This window comes from Panthera uncia, chromosome A2 (genome assembly GCF_023721935.1).
Source record: "Panthera uncia isolate 11264 chromosome A2, Puncia_PCG_1.0, whole genome shotgun sequence".
NCBI lineage: Eukaryota > Metazoa > Chordata > Mammalia > Carnivora > Felidae > Panthera > Panthera uncia.
This window is the reverse complement of record NC_064816.1, coordinates 24,200,921-24,225,698: the sequence shown is the minus strand read 5'-3', so window position 1 is coordinate 24,225,698 and position 24,778 is coordinate 24,200,921. Positions and strand designations below refer to the sequence as shown.

At 44.8% G+C, this 24,778-nt stretch overlaps 1 protein-coding gene and 1 long non-coding RNA gene across 6 annotated transcripts in view; one reads left to right on the top strand and one right to left on the bottom strand.

The window, feature by feature from the left end:
* Positions 1-19,683, bottom strand: part of LOC125929505 (uncharacterized) — a 50,665-nt gene extending 30,982 nt beyond the window's left edge. For 3 of the 5 annotated variants that reach the window (XR_007459883.1, XR_007459886.1, XR_007459882.1), the window contains exons 1-2: positions 19,391-19,682; positions 15,337-15,517 (exon numbers count right to left, since the gene is read on the bottom strand). This is a non-coding gene — a long non-coding RNA (uncharacterized LOC125929505). Of the gene's footprint in view, positions 1-15,336; positions 15,518-19,390 lie in introns of all 5 variants that reach the window. The other 2 variants (XR_007459884.1, XR_007459885.1) reach the window with 1 other exon arrangement.
* A 199-nt stretch (positions 19,684-19,882) lies between these two features.
* IL17RD (interleukin 17 receptor D) overlaps positions 19,883-24,778 on the top strand; it is a 71,357-nt gene continuing 66,461 nt past the window's right edge. The window contains exon 1 of the mRNA XM_049640748.1: positions 19,883-20,064. Coding sequence (XP_049496705.1) covers positions 19,939-20,064 — 126 coding nt within the window. The 5' untranslated portion in view covers positions 19,883-19,938. The remainder of the gene's footprint in view (positions 20,065-24,778) is intronic.

The following is a 24,778-nucleotide window of genomic DNA, read 5'->3' as shown; positions in this document are numbered from 1 at the left end:
GCCTCCTAGTAAAGTTCTGACTTCTGTTTATGCCCACCAGGTGGGACTAGGTAAATTCCTCAACAACAATAAAAAATAAAACTACCGTAACCACTTTGCCCATGACAAGATTCTCTGACGGCTCACCATGAGCCCTCGTGGGGAGGCTGGGCAGACCTGGGTGTGTCTTGTGGGGTCCTCCCCCACATACCTGTGCCTAGCATGGGGGCTTGCCCTCAGCACAAGCTCAGAGAGCGTTTGTTTGTTTCATGTTTATAGTACCTTCCGCACCCTCCTGCCCCCATCATCTGTCTGTCCGACAGGGCCCTCCAGAATGCACCAGTTCTCAGGCAGTGAATGCCCAAGACAGAAACCTGAACGTACCTGCCTCGGAACTCTTCCCAGGTCAGTTTCCAAACCCAAGCTCAGAGGATGGTCTAACTTGCTGTAGGTATTTTATGTTTAATTTACCAATAGATGAATAAGTAATAGTCACCACTAAAAAATCTTCCTAGCTGAAATTTCAGCCATCGTTACCTTTGGTAGAGGAACTTTGAGACCCTAACATCCCATCCTTCTGTGAGCTGCCACACCTATGTCCTTTTTGAAGCCCAGAGGATTTAGGTAGCCTCACAGGGGGCTGAGAGAGAATAACTCCAGGTATCTTCCAGAAGTTTATCCTGAACTCTCTGCCCCTTGAATATTCATCAAAAGCCAGTGCTTTGGAATAGGGACTCTCCAACATGAGTGTACATGAGAATCTCAAGTACATATTTAAAATGCAGATTCCTTGGACCCTACCGCTGGAGGCTCCGAGGAACAGAGGCTGATGAGGAGCCGAGGGAAGAGCTATCTGAGCACAAGGAACAAGTGCAAAGGCCCTGAGGCAGGAAAGAGTGTTCCAGGAACTAGCAATAAAGTGAGAAAAAGACTGAGAGGCAGGAGATGAAGAAGCAAGGACCACAACAGGCAGGGCCTTGAGGCTGGGATAAGGAGATTGGGTTTTTATCTAAGCACAGCTAGGAGCCACTGAAGATTTTAAGTGGGTAGAACTCCAAATCAGATTGTCACTTTAAGAAAATCACTCTGGCTGCTGTGTACAGAATGGATGATTGTAAAGCAAGAAGGTAGGCAGAGGGACAAGACAGGAGGCTTCTGGAGGGTGAGATGTGAGGATTCTGAGTACTAACCTCAGTCCTGGTGCATTCTTTTGTTTCTGCTTGCATCCCCTTCTGTTCCACTTATTTTATCCCCTACTCACCCCTACTACTTCAAGATGAGAGTGTTCTTTTTTTTTTTTTTAAGTTTATTTATTTATTTTGAGAGAGAGAGAGAGTGAGCAAGAGAGAGCGCACGTGTTTGCAAAAGGTGGGGAGGGGCAGAAAGAAAAGGAGAAGGATAGAATCCCAAGCAGGCCCCTCGCTGCCATCACGGAGCTCAAACTCACAAACCCTAAGATCATGATCTGAGCCGAAACCAAGAGTCAGACACACAACTGACCGAGCCACCCAGGCACCCTGAAAATGTTATTTTTATTATGAAAACAATATATTCTCAATATTTAAAACGCAAACAATACAGACAAGTAAAAAAAAGAAATTAATCATCGGCAATCTCACCGCCATGAGATGTTACCGTCCCTCCAGACATTCTCTGCATGAGTACACATGCATTTTGCCCAAGTAGAATCATACTACACATGCTACTTTATAATGTGTTTTTCTTACTGGATGAAGTATGATTCCAGGTGCATAGATGATGTGCATTTGATGAGGGGAAGTTGAATCTCACTCAACCAGGTTTCTTTGCTGTTTGTGCAAATTTCCTCAAAGAGAGGTTTTCAAAAGGTATAACTTTGAGTCTATAAAGTTAGAAAACACAAGTAATTTTCCTAAAAAGCGGGAAAGGGCCTAGGGGGTTTAAAAATTAAAAACCAGAAAATATACTCCAAACAGAGGAGCTACAAAACGAGTGTAGTAATTTCCTCCCAGAAGGGAATGTGACGCCTGGACAAAATTCCGTTGTTTATTTTGCATGGTCTTAACTCAAGCTACACAAAAAACCAGAGAGCAATGGCAGGAAGTGCCTTTTTGTGTCCGGGCGGGGATGGGGCTCCCCAAGTGAAGCCTCTGGATATCTCAGGATTAGCCAAGAATCCTCAGAGCAACTCGCCCAAAACACTAATTGTATTTGTGTCTGTGTCTTTGATTAGTGGCTTAGTCAGCTTTTTTGCTCATTATCATTTTAACCTTTTTTAAAAATTACTATTAAAGTAATAAGGCTAAGGCTCTAGTTTTATTTTTTATTTCCCCCCAGAGGAAAATAATTTAAATACAAACTTGAAGGTATTTTATATACTCTTTATCTCTGGTAATGCATTTAACAACCTTGATGTGGGAATGTTGGTTTTTTCCACCTTCATCATCAAATGGTTTAAACAGAAAGCAAAGGCCTCGGGATACCTGGACCCTGTCCTTAGCCATTAGTTGCTTTCCTCAGGTTGAATATCCATCCTACAGCTCAGCAAAGAAAAAAAAATCAAAGTAGACCGTGCATATTGGGGTTTTCATTCAGTGATCTAATGTGATAGAGCTGAATTAGCTGAATATTAACTATAGAATACAGGTAATAGGTATATGGTGTTCACTGTAAATCCAGATTCTAAGTCATTGTGTTACTTATATTACTTGCTTTCATTAGCTGACAGCAAGCCTTAGTGGCAGACAACTTTCAGAAAAGGATTCTTACATTTAATGGGAGAGGGAGAGGTAGAAACTCTCAGTCATTTCTGGAATTTTTTCTAGGAAGGGCAGATACTGAGTATTTGAGTGTGTCACCTGTTTCCACAATAGGTTGTAGTCTCTTTCTGAGGATTTTGAGATTTAGTTAATGTAGTCAATGCTTTGTTTATTTGTTTAATTTTTTTTAATGTTTATTTTATTTTTGAGAGACAGAGACAGAGTGTGAGCGGGGGGAGGGGCAGAGAGAGAGGGAGACATAGAATCTGAAGCAGGCTCCAGGCTCTGAGCTGTCAGCACAGAGCCCAATGCGGGGCTCAAACTCACCGACCACATAAGATCATGACCTGAGCTGAAGTCTGCTGCTTAACCGACTGAACCACCCAGGCGCCCTTTGTTTGTCTTAATTTTAAAGAATATTATATAAATAACACATGAATACATTAACACTGAAAAACTGAACACATTGCAGATTAAATTTCCTTTTGAAACCCTCTCTCCACCCCAAATCTCCAGTCTTCTCTTTCCAGCCCCTGCCAAATTAAATCACTTTTTTGATTTGATATACATGCTTCCAAGCTTTCATATATATATGCACATATATATGTGGTATCCAATATATGCGGTATTGTTATCTCCAATATATGTATTGTTTTATTTGTTGATTTTTCATAAATGTTATTAATCCATATTTATCATTCTATAACTAGCTTTCTCTCCCCCCCACCCCATCAACATGTCTTAGAGCTTTTTTTCTAAGTTCTCCATAACTCTACCTTATTAAAATGAACAACCCTGATGAATTGTATAGTGTGCCAAGTTGGCTATTCCATGCATGTTTTTAGCTATTTCTCTATTCATAGACATTAAGGTTGTTTCTGACTACTTTTTTCTTTTCACCATTAAAAACATGACAGAAAGCAAGTTTGTATATACCTACCAATATGCGAATATGACTTTTTTCCCCAAGGTTAAATATTCATAAAGCAGAATGGCCTTGCAGAAGAAATGAGAAATTCTACATATGTTTTGTTTTAATAGAAATGGCCAGTTTTCCCCACAACATTACTTTTAGTGGTCAACTCCAGAAAGAAAAAAAAAAAATAAATATATATATATATATATATATATATATATATATATTTAATGCTTACTTAGTTTTGAGAGAGGGAAAGGAGCAGAGAGAGAGGGGGACAGAGAATCTCAAGTGGGATCCATGCTGACAACACAGAGCCCAATGTGGGACTTGAACTCACAAACTGTGAGATCATGACCTGAACTGAAGTCAGGCACTTAACCCATTGAGCCACCCAGGTGCCCCAATATTTCTTTTTATTAAGCTTCAGAATGGGCTCACCCTGGGCTCCAAACAAAACAGGGACAGGAGGACTATGAACTGAGTCTTTGGCTTCTAAGAAGGCTTATGACTCATCTATGAACCCTCATATATCAACTGGCAAAAGGAAGGCTAAACCACATGCTAAATATTAGATTAAAAAAAAGATTAGTTGAAGGTGGGTATACAGAGATGGGACATAAAGAAGGAGGGAATGGGAACAAGTAGTGGGAATGAGGTGGCCACACTCATTCTGAGTATATCTAAGCCCTTTTATGTAGTTGTGATTCTTAGAACCAGTTTACATATTCCCAGAATAAATAAACCATTCAAATCAACCAGGATGAGAAGAAAACCCAACAAGGAACACCAACAATAAGAAATCTAAGTGTATTACAAGCAAATAATATAACCACACTGGAGGAGATGGGGAAGAGAACACCTAATGGAAGTAACTGAAAAATGATATTTCGATACTATAAGACAAAAGGTGGAAGGACTGTACACAGAGATTGTAGTTTAGTCGGTAAATTTGTTCCTCTCTATGGGTCTCACAGGGGAATGAGTTAGCAATTCTGAAACTGTTTTATGTGCAGACTAGTCTGGGTCCAATTAGGAGACAGAAACCACAGTAATTTGAACAGGGAAAATTTAATAAAAAGAATTATTAACTATAGCAAGGGATTGGAGAAATGAGTGATTGGCTAGTAAGAAGCAGAGAGAACTCTAGAGAATATAGGAATAGCATATCTAAGGAGCAGCTTCTTCCCTGGGCTTAGAGAGACAACCCAAGGAAAAGTCTCCTTCCTCCAGGGCAGAGACTCAGACCCAGTTGGAGAGGGGACAGCCGTGGCTCAGTAAATGGCAGAGAAGTCACTGTGGTCCCATGCTATCAGAACTTGCCAGAAACCCACTCGCTATGGTGCCAGGAAAACTGTTCATGGGAAGGTGTCTCACTGGAGGCACTCAACTATGAAACCGTCCAAAAAGGGCACCAGGGGGAAGCTGCCAGGCACTAGTGTTTCTGGATGCTGCATACTGCAGGAGCCAGCAGCTAGAATCTGGTATTGGAGAAGTTGTCTACACAGCAGGAACTGGACATTGGAGAAGCTGCCTACATTGCAGATGCTGGAGGAGCAGCCCATACTGCGGGAGCCTACCAGAAGGAACACACCAGACCATGCCTTCCTCCTTTTTCCTGCAATGTCTCTCCATCGCCCTCTCCTGACAAAATTCAACATGGTGCCATATTTAAATGAACCAGCTCCATTTTTGCATATCAGATAATGAAGGATGAATTTGAATTTGAGATACAATAAATTGATAACTGGCTGAGTTCACGCTTTTGTCAACTCATGTTTCATATGCTACCTTTTACACACATTTGAACTCTCATGTAACAAAACCTCTCTATAATTCCACCTAACAAGATACACCTTTTTATGTGAGAAATGAAGATTTTTAGGGTGCTTAGGTGGCTCAGTCAGTTGGGCGTCCAACTTAGGCTCAGGTCATGATCTCACGGTTGATGAGTTGAATACCCACCTTGGGCTTGCTGCTGTCCCCCACCCCGCCCCCGCCCTTTCCCTGCTCACACACTCTCTTTCAAGAATAAATAAAACATTAAAAAAAAAAAAAAGAAATGAAGAAATTTTCATCCTCTCCCCCTAATGAGGAAACAGTCCCAGTAGTTATTGTATCCATCATTGACTATGTTAATTAACCCTTAAATTCAACCACAGTCTCATGGAATATTCTGTTACCTAAAATCTAAACTGTAAAGTTAGCTTCAGCAATCTGTACATAAAATAAAATGGGAAGAAGAAGAAAGAAGAAAGTGGTTAGCATATACAAATAAACATATATGTATGACAAGCAAATAAAATGTGGTTTCTATAATTGGTCATAAGGCTATAACTGGTATCTATGACTTTCTTCTTTACTACCACTCACTATTTCCCTCACCCTCAGGCAGAACCTCAGCTGGTTGGGGTGACCCAAACCTTAATTCTCAAAGACTCTAGGTACTTAATTGTACCTGCTTTTCTTGGTTGTTTTGGTTTTCCATTAACCTTTACTATTAGACATGAGAGTCCTAATACCCTGGAGAACCCCTGAATATACATGGATAAAGAAACAAATATAGGTATATATATGTGTATGCTAGTACACGTGGATATATTTCCTAGCTGTGTTTGATGACACAGCCTACAAGCAAAGACACCCCAGCAGCAATGAGCACATTTAGTGTCCAGATACTGGTTTCAAAAGGTGATTCTCTGATAAAAAGAGCCAGAAATTTTCAAAGAAATTATTGGATCTAGCTAGCACTGGAACAGGGAAAATACAAGGTGATCCCAGGGCATTTTGTGTGCCAGGAAGTAGGACATGCTCAAAAAATTATGGGGGCATGTTGAAAGAATACATGACCCATCTTGAAGGGGCTCTTAGTGGCCAAAGCTGGAACAATTTGAGAAAGAAAGAAAGAAAGAAAGAAAGAAAGAAAGAAAGAAAGAGGTATTAGAACAAAACCCACAAAACATTCATTAGTCCATGCTTAGATAAATAATTAACTGAATAAATAAATTAATGGGAGGAAGGGGCATCTCCTTATAGGAGAATTTCAATTAACAAATGTAGAAGGAATAAGGGAAATAGAAAAATCAGCATTAGAACATCCCAAAAATGATTGTTGGATGCAAGATCCACTCACGGATGCTACAATTAGCTAGCAGAAGTTGAGGATAACAGGATATTTGTGTCATCTAAAAGTATCACCACCAAGAAATTAAGTACAAAGACAAGATAGTAATGTTACAGTGGAGACATCTGGAAGACACCATCTTAACCAAGTGATCAAAAGTAAAACAAGAGGGGGAGCCTGGCTGACTCAGTTGGAAGAGCATGAGACTCTTGATCTTGGGGTTGTAAGTTCAAGCCCCACATTGGGTGTGGAGACTACTTAAATAAATAAAATATTTAAAAAGAAAAAAGAAGTAAAATAAGAAGGGTGCCGGGCTGGTTCAATCAGTAGAGCATGCAACTCTTGATCTTGGAGATATGAGTTCAGTCCCCACATTCGGTTGTAGCACTTACTTAAAAAAAGTAAAGGGGTGCCTGGGTGGCTCAGTTGGTTAAGCTTCCCACTTTGACTCAGGTCATGATCTTGAGGTTCATGGGTTTGAGCCCTGCGTTGGGCTCTGTGCTGACAGCTCAGAGCCTGGAGCCTGCTTTGGATTCTGTGTCTCCCTTTCTCTCTGCTCCTCCCCTGCTCATGCTCTGTCTGTCTGTCTGTCTCTCTCTCTCTCAAAAATAAATAAATATGAGGAAAAAAAGAAAATAAGGGGCACCTGGGTGACTCAGTTGGTTAAGTGTCTGACTTCAGGTCATGATCTCATGGTTTGAGAGTTCGAGCCCCTCATTGGGCTCTCTGCTGTCGGTGCAAAGCCTGCTTCAGATCCGCTGTCCCCCTTTCTCTCTGCCCCTCCCCTACTTATGCTTTCTCTAAATAAATAAATAATTAAATAAATAAATAAAAACTTTTAAAAAAGTGAAATAATACATAGTGACACCATGTACCCCATGATATGATACACAACATCATTTTTCTGGCATTCTTACCAAAATTTCATAACTTGAATCCAGTCATGAAAAAACATCAGACAATTCCAAATTAAGGAACATTTTTGAATACTCTTCAAAAGTGTCAAGGTCATGAAGCACAAAGACTGAGGAACTTTCAGAGACTGGGGACTAAGGAGACATGACAAACTAAATGCATTGCAGGATTCCAGATGGAGCCTGGACCAGAAATAGGACGTTAGTGGACCATCGGTACAACGTGAAAAGAATGACACTTCAATTCTGTGGTCTTTCTCTCAGAAACCCATATCCCCATCTGTTCATGAGAAAAACACCAGGCAGATTACAGTTGAGGGGCAGCCTACAAAATACCTGATCAGTACTCAAAACTGTCAAAGTCATCAAAAACAAGAAAAGTCTGAGAAACTGTCACAGCCCAGAGGCACCTAAGCAGGATAACAACTAAATATCATGTGGTATTTCAGATGGGATCCTGGCACATAAAAGTGGCATTACAGAAAAAAGAAAGAAATCTGAATAACGTATGGGCTGTAGTTAATAATTACGTATTAATATTGATTCATTTATTGTGGCAAATATAGTATACTAACATAAAATGTTAATGGAAGGGGAAACTGGGTATGAGTACATGGGAACTCAGTACTCTCTTCTCAATTTTTCTGTGATTTTAAAAACAATTCTATGGGAATGCAAGCTGGTGCAGCCACTCTGGAAAACAGTATGGAGGTTCCTCAAAAAACTAAAAACAGAACTACCCTATGACCCAGCAATGGCACTACTAGGCATTTATCCACGGGATACATGTGTGCTGTTTCGAAGGGACACATGCACCCCCATGTTTATAGCAGCACTATCAACAATAGCCAAAGTATGGAAAGAGCCCAAATGTCCATCGATCAATGAATGGACAAAGAAGATGTGGTATACATATACAATGGAGTATTACCCGGCAATCAAAAAGAATGAAATCTTGCCATTTGCAACTACGTGGATGGAACTAGAGGGTATTATGCTAAGTGAAATTAGTCAGTCAGAGAAAAACAAAAATCACATGACTTCACTCATATGAGGACTTTAAGAGACAAAACAGATGAACATAAGGGAAGGGAAACAAAAATAATATAAAAACAGGGAGGGGGACAAAACAGAAGAGACTCATAAATATGGAGAATAAATGGAGGGTTAAGGGGAGGGGTTGTGGGAGGGGGGATGGGCTAAATGGGTAAGGGGCACTAAGGAATCTACTCCTGAAATCATTGTTGCACTATATGCTAACTAATTTGGATGTAAATTTTAAAAAATAAAAAATTAAATAAAAAAAACAATTCTAAAATTAAAAAAATTATTTTTAAAAAGAGGACATTACAAGTAGGGAGAATGGTAAAATCCCAATAACATCTGTAGATTATGCAGTAATATCATATTAATGTTGTTTCTGGTTTCTATAATTGGGCTACGGTTACACAAGAGGTTATATAAGAGGTTAGGGGAAGCTGAGTGGAGAATATACAGGTACTCTTTGAACTATTTTTGCAACTTTTCTGTAAATTTAAAAATATTTCAAAAACATTTTTTTTTTTAAACGAGCTTGAAATGTTGCCAGTTTTTAAAAAAGGAATCCAATCTATGGTCTTGCACACCACTCTCAACATTGGCCTCGCAACAATATATGCATACTTTTAACGGTACAAACTATGTCGAGAGTAGCCAATGTACATATGGCTCAATTTTATGGAAAGCAGTTTGGAAGTCATGAACAAAGCTGGAAGCACAACCAAGGCAATAAATGAGACCGCCTGGAGAGTCCCAGGGAAACACTGTGAGACATTACATAATGGCAGCCAGCAGCGATGGAAGAATTTATTTTAGGTCTCCAGTTTAAGTATATATATTTATGTGCACCAGGGAAGGCCAGTGGAAGTCATCGTCTGACCTCTCCAGAGAGGGGAGGGTGAACCATTGTCCCTGACAGGGGCCACTCCTGTCCCCACACCCCCAGCCTATGCTAATCTCCCCTCCAAGGAGTGGGGGTTCCGCCTGTGGGGCAGGGCTATGGAGCTGTCATCTCACCTGAATCTTCAGAGCTGTTCCCTGGGAGGAGGAAGAGGCCTGGCCTGGTGGGTGCTTGCAGGCCCCTCAGGGTTCTCTGTACGTTTTTGTTGCTGGTGCGAGGCTGATTTCTCTTGCTCGTGAACTTGGCTCAATGCCTTGTTCTGTGTCTGTTTTTGCAATCTGTCACTCCCTTGCTCCATCTCTAGTGAAATTTAGCTCTAGAATTTCCTGCTTGAGGGCCTTAGGTTGGGAGACTAGAGTCAGGGAGTGCTGTGGGGTTTTTTTGTTTTTTGGTTTTTTTGCTCACAACTGAGAGGGACTGGTTGGCCCTATCTCCACAGTGAGGGCACACCCTCGAAGGCTCTGACACTGGGGTTGCCACCTGCTGCTTCTATTCAACCGTGCAAGTTATTCAACTGTGAGGCTCTTCCCCCACTGGCATTAACTCCAGAGGAGCAGAGAAGATGCACCCCGCAATTGTAAAATGAGCATCGTGTGTTCCTTCCTTCCTTTCCGTCCTGTTTCCCCCAAGTGCGTTGGGAGCCCTTGTTCCCGGCCATTTGCCCTGAACTGACTCCTGCTTAAATGTAAACTGGGGCAGCTAGGGCCTGAGCAAATACTCTGAAACACTTTTTCCCCTTGGCTTCTGTGATGGTTAATTTTATGTGTCAACTTAACTGGGTTAAGGGATGCCCAGATAGCTGGTGAAAAATTATTTCTGGATTGTGTCTGGATGTGTGTTTCCAGAAAAAAAATTAACATTTTAATTGGTGATTTGACTAAAGCAGATGGCCCTCCCCAATGCAGGTAGGCATTTTCCAACTGGTTGAAGCCCCAGTAGAACAAAAAGGCAGAGGAAGGGCAAATTCTCTCTCTTTCTCTGCTTGAGCTGAGACATCCATCTTCTCTTGCCCTCAGACACTGGTACTCTTGGTCTCAGACTTTCAGATTCAGGTTGGGACTTATACCATCACCCCCTATTTCTCAGGCTTTTGGACTTGGACTAAATTATACTATGAGCTTTCCTGATTCTTCAGCTGGCAGACAGCAGATTGTGGGACTTCTCAGCGTCCATGACTGCATGAACCTATTCCTATAGGAATAGATTCCTATAATAAATCTCTTCTTATATATATCTCTACATATTCTGTTGGTTCTGTTTCTCTGGAGAACCCTAAGACCATTTCCTTTTAGCTTTCTTCCTGTTACTGTGAACCCTCTTTCCATGGTTCATTATCTACAGCTCCTCTTTACACCCTTTGAAAAGAGGATTGGGGTTCATGATGCAGCATAGTCTCTAAATAGCTGTGTGTCATTCAGGCAAACCAGGAAACCTTTGTGAGCCTCAGATCCTTCATCTGTTAAGTAGAGCTCTCAGTGGCTGCCTCCAAAGCTCAGGAGGTTCTGCTAAGTGTGAGGTACTGTCCTGGAAAGTGAGTTCCTGGAGGGCAGGGACCTCATGACTTTGTGCATGTTCTATTCCAAAGCCTTGCACAGTGCCTGGCCAGTGCCTGGCATACAGTAGGCACTCAATAAATGTTTGCTAAATAAACAGTTGAATATAAAAACACTATCTCTATCTCTCTCAAAAATAAATAAAACATTAAAAAAAGGTTTTTAATAAATAAAAATAAAACACTAGTCATTATGATTCTGCACTTGTATATGTCACAAGCCATATCATTTAGGTTCAAGATGGTACTGGAGAGAATAAACAAATATGGTGGTAGAAGGTAAATGGAGAATTAAAAATTATAGGTGAGACAATTTGAGAAATACAATGGCTGAGTTGCATGGTTGCTCCAGGCTGTTTATTGACCGTGTCTCATCTGAGTGGCTCAGTGGGGCCTCTTTCCTCTTGACATATGTGACCTGTCTGGGATCTTTGTTTCTGGAAATTGATTACCCAGTGTGAATCCTAACCTGCTGACATAGCATGTCCATTTCCTTAAGAATAATTCTAGAGAATCCAGAAAAATCCAATTCCATTTGTAAAAGTTCACAAACTAAAAAAGGCATTTGGGAAAATAGAGGAAACTTGAATGAAACTACTTCTCAGAGAGATAAGAGAAGGAATTACTTCCTTTAAGCAAGAATAGGATGTTCTGCAAAAGGGACAATCACCACATAAGAAAGAGCTGCTCTTGGATATTAGGAAATATAATAAAATAAAAATTCATCAGATTTTGAAGATCTAGTTGGAGAAATGTTCTAAGGTATGGAACGAAGTGAGTAGGAGATGGAAAATAGCTGATAATAAGAAAATTGAAGGATAAACTTGGCATATCTATCAGCTAACTGAGGATTTTCATAAAAGAGAGGGGTCCCTGGGTGGCTCAGTTGGTTAAACCTCTGACTTCTGCTCAGGTCATGATCTCACAGTTCGTGGGTTCGAGCCCTGTGTCGGGCTCTGTGCTGACAGCTCAGAGCCTGGAGCCTGCTTCAGATTGTGTCTCCGTCTCTCTCTGCCCTCCCCCGCAACTCAAAAATAAATAATAAACATTACAAAATTAATAAAAAAAAAAGTTTTAAAGAGACAGAAAATAGGATTTTAGCACCAGAGAGAAGGGAAGGAAAGGAAAGGACAGCTGGGCTGGAGACCTGAAGAACCTCCAACCCTGACTCCAACCCTGGGCAGAAGCATGAGCACTCCAGGGGGAATTCTCCTGAAATAAAAGCCTGAGGGGAAAAGCTAATGCCTCTGACCATGTGGAAAGTTGTATAGGAAAATTTAACAAGGGTTATATTAAAAAGGTAAATATTTAATACACACACACACACACACCAAAAAAAGTTGTAACAAGAAAGGAAATATTTTTTTAAGTTTATTTATTGTGTGTGTGTGTGTGTGTGTGTGTGTGTGTGTGAGAGAGAGAGAGAGAGAGAGAGAGAGAGAGAGAGAATCTCAAACAGGCTCTGCACTGTCAGTGTGGAGCCTGATGCAGGGCTTGATCTCATGACCCTGTGATCGTGACCTGAGCTGAAACCAAGAGTTGGGTACTCAACCGAGTGAGCCACCCAGATGCCCCAAGAAAGGAAATATTATCATAAAACACTACTTGCCTGTAAAGTAAATGGTGTGTCATAATTATTATCACAATGATATAAATGCTGAATGTTGATTTAATCAAAATATTGTAATTTATTAGTCAGGATTCCAAAACGAAACAACTCTCAAGTGGGGTAATTTGAGGAGAACTTCATGAAAGAGGCTTTGTGGGCAGGATGAAAAGAAACCAAAAAGGAAGGTGCAGTACCAGTATGGGGGGCTATTACCCACCCCGCACACACAGAGACCTGAGGTGGCAAGGGGGTGGGAGCAGTTGTCAGGAACTGGAGAGCCTGTCTGACACCAGTGCCAGACATGCAGCCCCCACAGCACCCGGACAGAGAGGTAACTGAGGGCAGAAACACTTTGGCTCTCTCCCTCCCCCAACTGCCTGCCTGTGCCCCACATTGACCCAACCCACCCTGAAGACTGAGGGCAAGAAAGTCCATTGATGAGGTCTGTACAGGTTAGAATGGCTCTGGAAGGGCAGAGGGAGACATCCAGGACAAACCTCAGTGCGTGGATAGAGGAAAAGAACACAAAGAGAGCACAGTTTTCATATGGCACAAAGAGCAGGAAGTTAGCAGCCAGCATCTAAACTGGTCGGTCAGGAAAAGCAAGATCAGCCTATGATTTAGAAACATGGCACCAAATGCCAGAAAATAGCAAGAAGAGTTGAACCAAGATGCTCTGGGGAGTGAGGGTCACAAGGGACAGGTCAGAGGTTACTGTTTTTCATTTTCCATCTATTAGAACTAATGAGACTTTCAAAACGTTTTATGTATAACTTTGATTAAAGTAAAAACATAGTAATATCCAGTAATATCATGAGAGAAACATCAGACAAATCCCAATAGAGGGGCATCCTACAAAGTACCTAACCAATGTTCTTCAAATACAAGGGCAGTCTGGGAAACTGTCATAGTCAAAAGGACCCTGAGACATGGTAACTACAAGTTATGTGGTGTCCTGGATGGGATGCTGGAACAGAAAAAAGACATGAGGTAAAAACTAAGGAAGTCTGAATAAAATTTGGACTTCGGTAATGATAACGTATCAATATTGGTTTATTAATTATAATAACTGTACTATACTAATGTAATATGTTAATAATAAAGAAAACTAGGGACAGGGTATATGGGTACTCTCTGTATTATCTTCTCGATTTTTCTGTAAATCTAAAATTGCTCTTAAAAAATAGTCTATTAAAGATAATAAAGGGCTTTATAGTATAAATAACCTTAAAAGACAAGAAAACTTTATGCATTTTATTTTATTTTATTTGCATTATTTAGAACTTTAGTAGGGTTGGATGCTTTTCCAGGCTTTTTAATGATTTTTGCATTCAGGACATTCAATCCCAGAATTTCAATAATGATCCTAGTAACTTATTCAGTTAACAAGTATGTATCAAATGCCTACTACACACAGGGTAGTACCCTGTGCCTGGCACTTGGGATGCAGGGACCTTTTCAAAATACAGTCCTTCCATTGCCCTTAAACCTCTCAGAAGCCGCTGGGTACTCTAAGGTTCAAACCAGGGTACAGCTCACCTTGTACCATTCTTCCATATCTCACTGCTCTCCAATCACACTGGCCTCTTTTGGTTCCTTGAAGATGCCATGCTCTCAATCCCCCAGGGCCTTTGCATATGCTGCTCCCTCTGACTAGAACATTCTTCCTGTCCTTGCTCCCCTCTCCTTTGTCCAGGTACCTCATCTCAGGCACCACTTCCTTAGAGGCAATCCATCTAATTTTAATTATCCCCCGGGCATGTAGTTGAGTAATGCCAGCGTTCCCCATGGAACATTTGTTTGTTGGTTCTATGACAGCTGGGACCGTGTCTGTTGTGTACAGTATCTGATTGTTCAACTGGTTCCCAGCTTCTGGCATAATGCCTGATGTAGTGCAGGAATTCCATGGTACTTATTGAATGAATGAATGAATGAATGAATGGTAAACAGGATATGGCCCATAGCCTTCCAGTCTAGTGCAGATCCAAACCAGGGCACTAGCTCCTGAAGGAGGTAAAAGTGCCCATTTCCCTAAGCTACTGTCTGGGTGCCAGCTGCCCCTGGGCCTGTCTGCATCAACTCCTGGTCTACTGCTTGCAATAGTAGCACTCCTCATAGCCATTTGCTTATTTCAAAAACCCACTGAGGACTTCAGGCGCCTGGGTGGCGCAGTCGGTTAAGCGTCCGACTTCAGCCAGGTCACGATCTCGCGGTCTGTGAGTTCGAGCCCCGCGACAGGCTCTGGGCTGATGGCTCGGAGCCTGGAACCTGTTTCCGATTCTGTGTCTCCCTCTCTCTCTGCCCCTCTCGCGTTCATGCTCTGTCTCTCTCTGTCCCAAAAATAAAAAAAAAAATTAAAAAAAAAAAACGTTGGAAAAAAAAAAAAAACCCACTGAGGACTTCATCCACATCATTCATTCCTGTGTGGCCACTGAGAAAATTGACACTCAAAGAGTGGCTCAGTGAATTAATTGCTCAAAGCCATACAGTTACTAAAAGCCCATATTTTTTACTGAAAGCCCATATTTAACCCTTTTTTGTTACCACTTCCTGAACTCTACTTACCCCCAAAGTTAGCACCGGGTCCTCTAACAGCCAGTATTTGCACCTGAGCTGGGGCTTTTGCCCTAGAATGAGGTGCGCTCGCAGCGGCGCGGTCCAGGATTGTTCTGGCGTCTCCGATCTGGACCACGCGCGCCCCCTAGGGGTTACCGTGGACACTGGGCGCCTCGGTCCTCTTTTCCTCCTGGGGGGAAAAAATGGGAAGTGGCGGTGGAACCGTGAATTCTGTTTAGTGGCCGCAGCACGCACCGCCTCCGGCACTTTGCGGGTCCGCGGATTTCCGGGCGCGGGGTTCGGTCGTCTGCCCCAGGACTACCTCCAGTCCCCGTTCCGGGCCTCTGGGCACTCTTGGCGGAGCCAAGACCAGTTTGGGAAGACTGCGGGGCGCCAGAAGCAGTGTGAGGGAAGGAGGGAGGAGGAAGGCGACGAGGGAGTCAGATGAGTTTAGGACCTCCTCACTGAATCTCTGCTTCCCCATCCGTGAAGTGGACATCTACCTCCTGGGATCCAGGACTGCCCGTGGCCGGGCTAGCATCCCGGCAGCCTTAGAAGGCTAGGACAGAGGCTGGGGCTCTCAGGACCCTGCCAGTTCTCTGCATACTGCTCCCCTAAAGCCTTGGGAAAGTTGCACCCAAGCCTGCTGGGAGCCTGGCTGGGAACACCCTTTACCTTTAATGTCTTGATTAGTATATAAAACATACTACTTGAGCATAATACCGAAAATAAATTTGAAGCTTGGCTCAGTGCTTCTAACCACTGCTTATTAAAACTGTCTTTAGTTTTTCTCTGCTAAAAATGATTCCAGGATTCAAATTATTTCTATCATCACTTTACCCTTTCTTATGTTTCAGGGGATAATTTGACTCCTAACAAAATCCAGTCTTTATATTAAGGGTTTTTCTTATCTGGTTAGGTTTTAGGTAAATTGGGGAAATATATTTACATTTCACCAACAGCTTAAAGATGATTTAATCTGTTTAATCTCCAGCTTCATTCCAAACTGGAATGGAGGCAGCAACAGTTTCTTGCCCACTAATGTGGACCAGGCAGAGGGCCAGGCAGTGGAGGCAGGAGAGGTGGGTCAGTCAGGGGTGGTGAGGGATGGCTGAAATTGTGACTGGGCCACAGGCAATCTTGGCTGTGGTACATGAGCCCATATATTGTATTTGAGGAGGGCTTCATCCTCTGGTCACCTACATACACAGCTGGGCTCCACTATAGTCTGGAGGACTGTATGGTCCATGGAGGCCATGTAGAGGCCCAGCCCCCTCATTTTATCTCAGCTCTCAGTACAGAGATTCACTTCTTACAGTCTCACAAATATTCTGAAGCGTCCTGGGTAAAAAGAGGGGATGAAGGGGGCGTCTGGGTGGCTCAGTCGGTTGAGCGTCCAACTCTTGATTTCTGCTCAGGTCATGATCTCACAGTTCACCGGTTGGAGCCCTGCATTGGGCTCAGCACTGACAGCTCCAGTGGGAGCCTGCTTGAGATTCTCTCTCTCTCCCTGTCTCTGTGCCCCTCTCCTGTTCTCTCTCTCTTTAAATAAATAAACTTTAAAAAATTAAAAAAATAAAAAATAAAATGTTCTTTAAAAAAAGGGGGGGGGGAATGAGAGGCAAGGAATCAATGGAAAAGACCAGAATGTGGAGGATGTTGCCAAATGACAATTTACTACCTTTATTTCCTGACCAAATTTGACCCTTTGATGTATGTGGTTCTCTCCTCCCCTACCACCCACCCCCTACCCCCAACTGGTGTATGGCCTCCCTAGAAGGTAAATAGGAGGGCCTCTCAATCCTTGGTCCTGAGGGATGTCATTCTAACAAGTTTTGGAATGGACACTTAGGCCTTTTCTTTCTTGTGTCCTCTGTACTCCTTTAGAAAAGTTGGAGCACTCTGCAGCATGTTTTCAGAGGCTGTCAGTTGCCAGGCTGGGCAGTGAGCTGGGAGGTGGTGTGTGTGTGTGTGTAGACTGGAAAGGGAGCGAGAGTGTTGCTCTGCCTTCCCTGTTTACTCAATCATATGGTGATGTGAGTAAAGCCGAAGAAGAAACACTTTCCTCTCCCCAGCGCCCTCCTAAAGTCTCTCCCTTGGTCATAAACTCCAAGTACTGCTGCCTTTCCTAGAGTCCAACCCTGGAACAAAGAAGAAATGCAAAGGGCCACTAAATACTTGGGAACATGGCCTCACTGTGAATCAGAAAAGCAGTTAAGCTTGCAGTAGATATTGAGCAGTTTGGCAATTTTAAATGTGTATAATCCAGCAATTCTGATTCTAGGAATGTATCTTAAGAAAATAGGTGAATGGATGTATCGAGTTAAATGTGTGAGGATATTTTTGAATCACTGATTATAAGACAAGTCCCTCGGCAGGTGACTGGTTAATAAATTATGAAGCTTATCTAGGCTGGAATGACATACACATTAAGGAGCTTAAGGAGCAGGCAGCCTCATGGTTTCCATGGTGTTTCATTGATACCCATGTGGTCCTGGCCTTGTCTCAGCCCCTGGTGCTCATGATATTCATGGCCAGACCTCTAAGATCCCCTGCTATAGGAGTTGGGAACGACCCAGAGACAAGTACCAAGAATGTCAGGGAGGTGGGCAGAGGGCTGGAAGGGAGCACTGAACCAACAGTTCCCCCCAGAGAAGCAACATGCTGTGTGAGGTCTATTCAGAGAAGGCTACTTTGTAGGCAACCTTCTGCAGATGCGGGTTCTTCTGGTTGACCAAAGAAGTTGCGGTTCTTGCCCTCACTGGGTCTGGCTGAATTCCTGAATATCCTGGCAGCGAGATAAAAAAGAAAACATTTCTGTCCAGTGGTGCACATGGACAGGAAGTCTCAGCACCTGGGGCTTGTGGTGGACGCTGTTGTTTGGTGAACACGCTACCCATCCTCGCTTTCTCCGGCAACAATGCCAGTTTTTCTTTGCACAACCGTTGTTTTTCACTTCCAGCCTCTGGGGTTCAGATGAAGCTAGCTCTGCTCCCTGGTTCCAAAGTGGTCTTGTCAGAGCCAGTGCCCAGGACTTCTGCTAGCTGTACTGAGAAGAGTCTTCCTTCTCCACAGGGGTAGCATGCAAAGCTGGGGCCGCCTCTGTCTCCACAGGGAGTTTAAATACAAGGTATGGGCAGGGTGTGTGGAGCCATGAGGGAAACTGCAGGAACCCAGTGTTAGCAGCAACTGAGCTGTCACCACATTTAGGCCAGACAGACAAGGAGAAGAAGGGGATTATGGGCCCTAGAAGGAGAAAGTCAAGTAGAGGAGGATGCCTTGTTGGAAAGACAGAGGTGAGAGTTTGCTGGGACAAGAAGCCCAAGATGCAGTTGAGTGAGCAGAGCCACACTGCTGGAGCCAGGTGGTGAAGGCAGAGTGGGAAGAGATAATGTAGGGGAAGAGGAGGTCAGTATGGATTTAATGGTAAATGGCCATTGAATAAATGCCACCCTGGAGGATTTTTAATTAGATGTCAGTGATCTGATTTCAGGTAGAGAGATGCATTATATACTGAGACAAAAGTGGAAGCAGGCAATTTAGCCCTTAGGAAGCAATTGTGGAGGAGGATGTGGGGGCCTAGATGAGGGGCGGGGCAGTGGAGGAGAGCGAAGTGGTGGGATTCAGGTGCACAGACGCAAGTGAAAGTGGGAAGGGGCTTGTGGTGAAAAGTCATATGACCTTGGCTTCTCCATTTCTCTGAGCCTCAGCTTCCTCTTCCAAACAGAGACACCACCTATTTCACAATGTAAGTTTGACAAACGTAGTGACTAAGAGTATTGCTTTTGTCAGATTTGGATTTGAATCTCAGGTGGGTACCAGCTGGGTGTCCTTCTGCCAGTCAGTTAATGATAGATTGTAGCATTTATTGAGCCCTTGCTATGTGCTAACCAGTACAATCCTCCCCAGATTAGCATACTTTTGTTATTTCAGTTTGCAGGAACAGTAGCATGGAGAGAGCGAGTCATTTGTTGGAGGTCCCAGCCAGGATTTTTCTAACCATCACATTGCCCTAACTTTACTGTGCCCCCCCCCAAAGTGAGATAACAATACTGACACTTACCAGTGTGGTTGGAAGGATTCAAGAAGAAGCCTGGCATCTGTGCTGACTGTGTGGAGCCTATTTTGGATTCTCTCTCTGTCTCTCAAAAATAAATAAACATTAAAAACAAAAAAGAGGCCTGGCAAATAGGCGCTGGTTAAATTATTACTAGAACCATTATTATTACATTCTTTGTATTTTTCCGAGGTTTTGCTGGGCGCAGGCGTCACTTGGACAAATCCTTTGGATTAAAAAACAGACCTGTCAGGTGAAGGGAAAAAAACTGCAGCTGCGGGCTTCTGGGTGGAGGCTCGGGGTGTGGCCGTAGGGGGCGTGGACTACAGAGTGGGTGGGGCCAAAGGGAGGGCTGGGCTAGAGGGGCGGGGCCAGGGCGCGAAAGTGGAGGCTGGGGGCGGGGCCCTGAGGGAAGGGGCAGGATTCGGGAGGGCGGCGCATGCTCGTTGATGCGGCCAGCTCCGCCGCCGCCGCCGGCGCCACCGCCCACTTGGGGCTGGCCAGAGGCAGGCAGCCGGGGTGCAGAGTAGGTAGGGCTGGACAAGCGCACGGCCATGGCCCCGTGGCTGCAGCTCTGCTCCGTCTTCTTCACGGTCAACGCTTGCCTTAACGGCTCGCAGCTGGCCGTGGCCGCGGGCGGCTCCAGCAGAGCGCGGGGCGCCGACACCTGCGGCTGGAGGGTAAGGAGAAACTTCTCGCCGTCCCCAAAAGCGCGGCGGGCGCGGTGCGCACAGGTGCTCGCGGGCAGCTGAGCCGGTGCAGACGTGCCTGCCCTTCGCAGAGTCAGCGGCAGGGCTGGGATCCCCGCTGCTCCCGCCCTTCTTTCCCTCCCGGGGTGCACGTCCGCCAGCCCCGGCCCGGATGAAAGGGGCCGCCCGACCCCCGGCTTTGTGTTGCTAATGAGGCGCGGTCACTGGCTGGGGTCCGGCTCCCAGAGGGCGGGTGAGAAGGGCGTCCCGCGGCGGGCGGGAGAAGGGCGCCCCACCCTTTGTTCCCGGACCGGTACCTCCTTCGCCCCGGGTCTGGGATTCTCCGAGCTGTCCGAACTGGGGGCGCTTTGGACCCGGAGTGGGGGTCTTCCCGCGGACCTCCGGTTCACAACTCTGCAAAGGCCCAGGACTGCCAGAGAAGGGACCCAGAGCGCAGGGGAGGGATGCGCCCCCTCTCGTGGCCGCATTGTTCCTTCTAGTCTGTGCAGTCTTACCCCACTTTCACCCCAGCCCCGACTCCTGACTTGCTGGGAAATTTTGCTCGTCGTCCTTCGTCTAGAGAATGGTCTCACGGATGACCTACACCCCCTCTCCCCGTCCCCAGCTTGACCTGCGGATATTTTTCTAGACCAGAGGGAGGCATGAGTTTATCACCTCGGTCAGGAGCCCCAGAGAAGACTGGAGAGGTGCACAGATTTCGTCTTGTGCTTGGAGACTTCCCCCAGTAACCGACCACTTTGATGCTGTCCCGGTGGCGGGCGTGGGGTGGTAGGCTGTGTGCGCGGGGATGCTGAGTTCCCATGTCCCCACCAGGGTTTCTGGGTTTGGGCGGCGCCAGAACAGGGAGAGTGCATCTGTCTGCCCCTCACCTCCCACTGAAGCCAGGGCGGCCGGCGTCAGGGCACTCAAGGCCTTCAGACATGTGGAGAGGACATAGGCAGCCACGAACATGACCTTGTCTGTGCTTCCGGGCTCCAGTTTCTTCACTTGGAAAATGGGAATAGATGGAGACTTCCTAGTTATCCCAGCACTGTTTCTCTGAGAGATGGGTCATTTACTTAGAACAACGTTGTGCCACCTCTTCTGGGATGTTCTGAATGGCCTCAGAGCAGTCCAGGCCTAGCACCTGGCACCCTTTTAGGATCTTAGGCTATTGCTTTGAGCTCTTTTGCCCCACATTCAGAGAAACGCAGTGCAGAAAACCAAGTATGAGGCAGCAGATGGGATATCTTCAAACCCAATAGCTTCACTATAGACAGCTATAATACACCCTTCCACCACATCATAGTGAATATAGCCTTCCTTTTTGGGTAAAACATCACCTTTTTGTACTCTGTCCCACTTTAGTAAAATATCACTATTATTATATTTTAAGATACCGAGTTTTCCCCAGTATGTAGATAAAAAAGTTTTCCTTAAGGCTGTCTCATATTGACTTACTGATCCTGATAAACTTAAAAAAATTTTTTTAAGTTTATTTATTTATTTTGAGAGAGAGTGTGTGAATGGGGTAAGGGCAGAGAGAGAGGGAGAGAGATTTCCCAGCAGGCTCCACAAGGACACAGTGCAGAGCCTGATGCCGGGCTCGAACTCAACTATGAGATCATGACCTGAGCCAAAATCAAGAGTCGGATGCTTATCTGACTGAGCCCCCAGGTGCCCAAGATCCTGCTAAACTTTTTGGGACTAAACAGGTATTTTGGCTTTTGAAGAACTGTAGGAGCATCACATGCATTTTATTCTGAGTTTTCCTATGACAGCACAGGTGGATCAGTCCTAATTGCTGTGTTTCTGCATTGTCTAGGTGGCTTTATGTGTCAGTGCACAAAGCTTGTGAAGTCTTAATGCCTTGGGTATAATAGTGACTTAAAAGAGCCAGGCTGGCGGTTTTGTTCTCTCTGCCTGTGGGAATGTGTTTGTCTCCTAACTGTGCATTCTTCCACAAGTTAATAGTGGCCCCTGGTCCAGCAGGCTTACACTCAGGCTGGCCTCTTTTCTCCCACCACAATTCCTAGTTGGGAGTGACCTTCCCAACAGCTTTTACTTTGGTCCCACTAATCCTCTCCTTGGGTCATTTTCATTCCTTCTTGAATGAGCATGGAAGTCTCTGGACCATCTCTCAGATTCTACACTCTTTCCAACCTGATACATGGCTGCTTCCCTCCTGGACTTGCCTTTTGGTACACCTGATGGAGCCACCAGCTCTCCCCAACCCCTCTTGCCTACCTGTCTTGCAAGCCCACCTTTCCAGCCTGCTCCCTAACTTTTGTGCCAGCGTAAAGCTGCTGAAGCATACTTTCTCTGCTCCTAGGATGCCTTCCCCCTGACCAAAGACTCAGCTCAGGTGATGCCACCGCTGGGAAGTCCTCCCTAAATGCCATTCCCCTTGGTTTGCTTTCTCATGCAGGTCCTTGCACTTTGGTTCCCACCAGACTACCATCTCAATATTTGTTCACATCTGTGTCTTAGGATGGTTTTCCTTAACTAGATACTTCATCTTAGTGGCCTCAAAGCCTGGAGCCCTGTAAATCTTGGCTGAGCCCAATTAGACTCTGCAGCCTTCCTGTTAAATCCTGTATTAAGTGATATATTTTAGGAAGTGGATTGGAGAGATGAGAGCACTGAGCCCCAGTGTCCTCTCCTCAGCACGCTTTTGCACATGCTGTTCCTGTCTGTGTTCCTTTTCTTTACCCCTCAGCGTCCCTTCTCTGCTCGAGCAGCACTTCCTGCAGGAAGCCTTCCCTGCCCCCACCTCCCTGCATCAGTTCTTCCAGAAGTTGCTCTGTCAGAGGCTGGCCAGTGAATACTGGTGAACAGTGACTTGGGCATTTGATTCATGTCTGAGTCCCCTACCAGATAGTGGTGTTTAGCCCGTAGATGTTGGTCTCAGTTATGAGGTTGCTTACAGTCTAGTTGGGGCCATGCAGACATACAAGAAGGGTCGATTGTGTGTGAGGCAAACAGGAGACAGTTTCCTGTGGGTCTAGGTCACATGGAACCTGAGAAGGGGACACCAGGGTGGAAAAATGAGCCCTGAAGGAGGGGCAGGATCTGGGTGCTTACCGAGGAACTGAGCAAATGACCCCCTTGATCTCCATGGAGCATTTGTTCCACGAACTCTTGCCCCTGCAGGAATGTGTATTTTCCCAGGACTTGCAAGGTAGACCGCAGCCAGCTGACCCACAGGAGCTCTGCTAACACACCTCTCTGAGGAGCCGGCCTGGTTTAAGTGGTCAGATTTCACAACCTCCCCATTATTAGTGGGACAATTAAGGGGCTGATACCATCTTGAACACAGCTCAGTGTTTTAGAAATGAGTTGTGGGCACACTTCCTCAACTGCTTAAAAAAAAAAAAATCTCTTAGGGCCCTTGCCAGGTAAACTATTGGAGTAATAAATAGTTTTCCCAAAGAAGTAACAATTTCTAAAACTTCCTGAGGGGCTAGCATCCTCATTTACACTGGACCTTAACTCTTGTTTCTTGATAGTGGAATGATTGTGTTTGTGATGGGTAACTTTATGTCAATCAGTTGCTTTGAGGTCCCCCCCCCCCCCCCCTCTTGCTGGTTGTTTGAAAAGCATTTATGGAACAAAGAATTAGGCATCAGCTTCCACAGGTTTTTATTTAGTGGTATTCTCTGCAGTGGAGAAGGAGGGAACAAGAATGCCTTCCTGGCTAGGTGAGGTACATCTTCTCTGGTCTTTTATCTCTGAAACAAATGTCTAGCCTGCAAAAAGCCTGCTCCTTCAGGAATTCAGGAAGCCAGAATGCTGGCATCATCTTTACGATGAAGTGCAAGTTTCCCATTTAAGGCAAATAACTTCATTTCGAAAGGTAGGAAGGAATAGGGTGGTACTTGGAAAAGAAGTTCCAGCTGGTTAAAATTTAGGTCCTGATAAAAGTCCAATCCAAGAACTCTCCTTGGCTGTGGGCCCAGGCATGTTTATTTGATTCTGAATTGGATGCGTTTTCATTCACTTGCAGCTCATGGCTCCCCAGCCTGCATCTGGTCGGCCTGTCTTGCGGCCATGTCTTCCATGTTGTACATGCTCTTGTGTCTCTTACAGAATTCTTCGTTAAAAATGACTCAGCCCTGGTTGACACATTTTTCAGAGAGACGTTTTTATAAGAACTGCAATGCTTCCCTCTGGCTTGTCTTGCCATGTTAATTGGGAATTCTGTCAGCCCAAGTCCATCTTTCTTGAACCGCCCTCCCTTGTCTCCCCTCCCCCATCCATCCCTCCGACCCCCAGAGCCCCTGCAGTGCCTGGGGCATTGTGCTAGTTATTAACAAGGGGATACAGCTGGGTGGATGAGAACAGCAAGTAAGTACCGGCTGTGGACCCTTTCCCACTGAACACAATTTCTCAAAGTGAAGTCCGGGAGCTTCCACTATCAGGATTGCCTTGGGAGCTTGTTAAAAGGCAGATTCAAAGATAATGCCTCCAGAATGGGAGTGGGATGGGGGTTCAGTTCTTCTGATGCACTCTCAATGATGAGAGCCATTGCTTTCAGAAGACCAGGCTTCCCCAGGCCAGATGAGGGAGAGAGAAGCCACATTCTAAATATTTAAAATCAGTTTGACTTTAAAGTACTTCTCTGGACTTAGAGAGGAAGTGGAGACTGTCAGAGCCCTCGACCAGTGAGAAGGGTCAGGCTGGCTAAGGGGATCCTGGGGAGGCA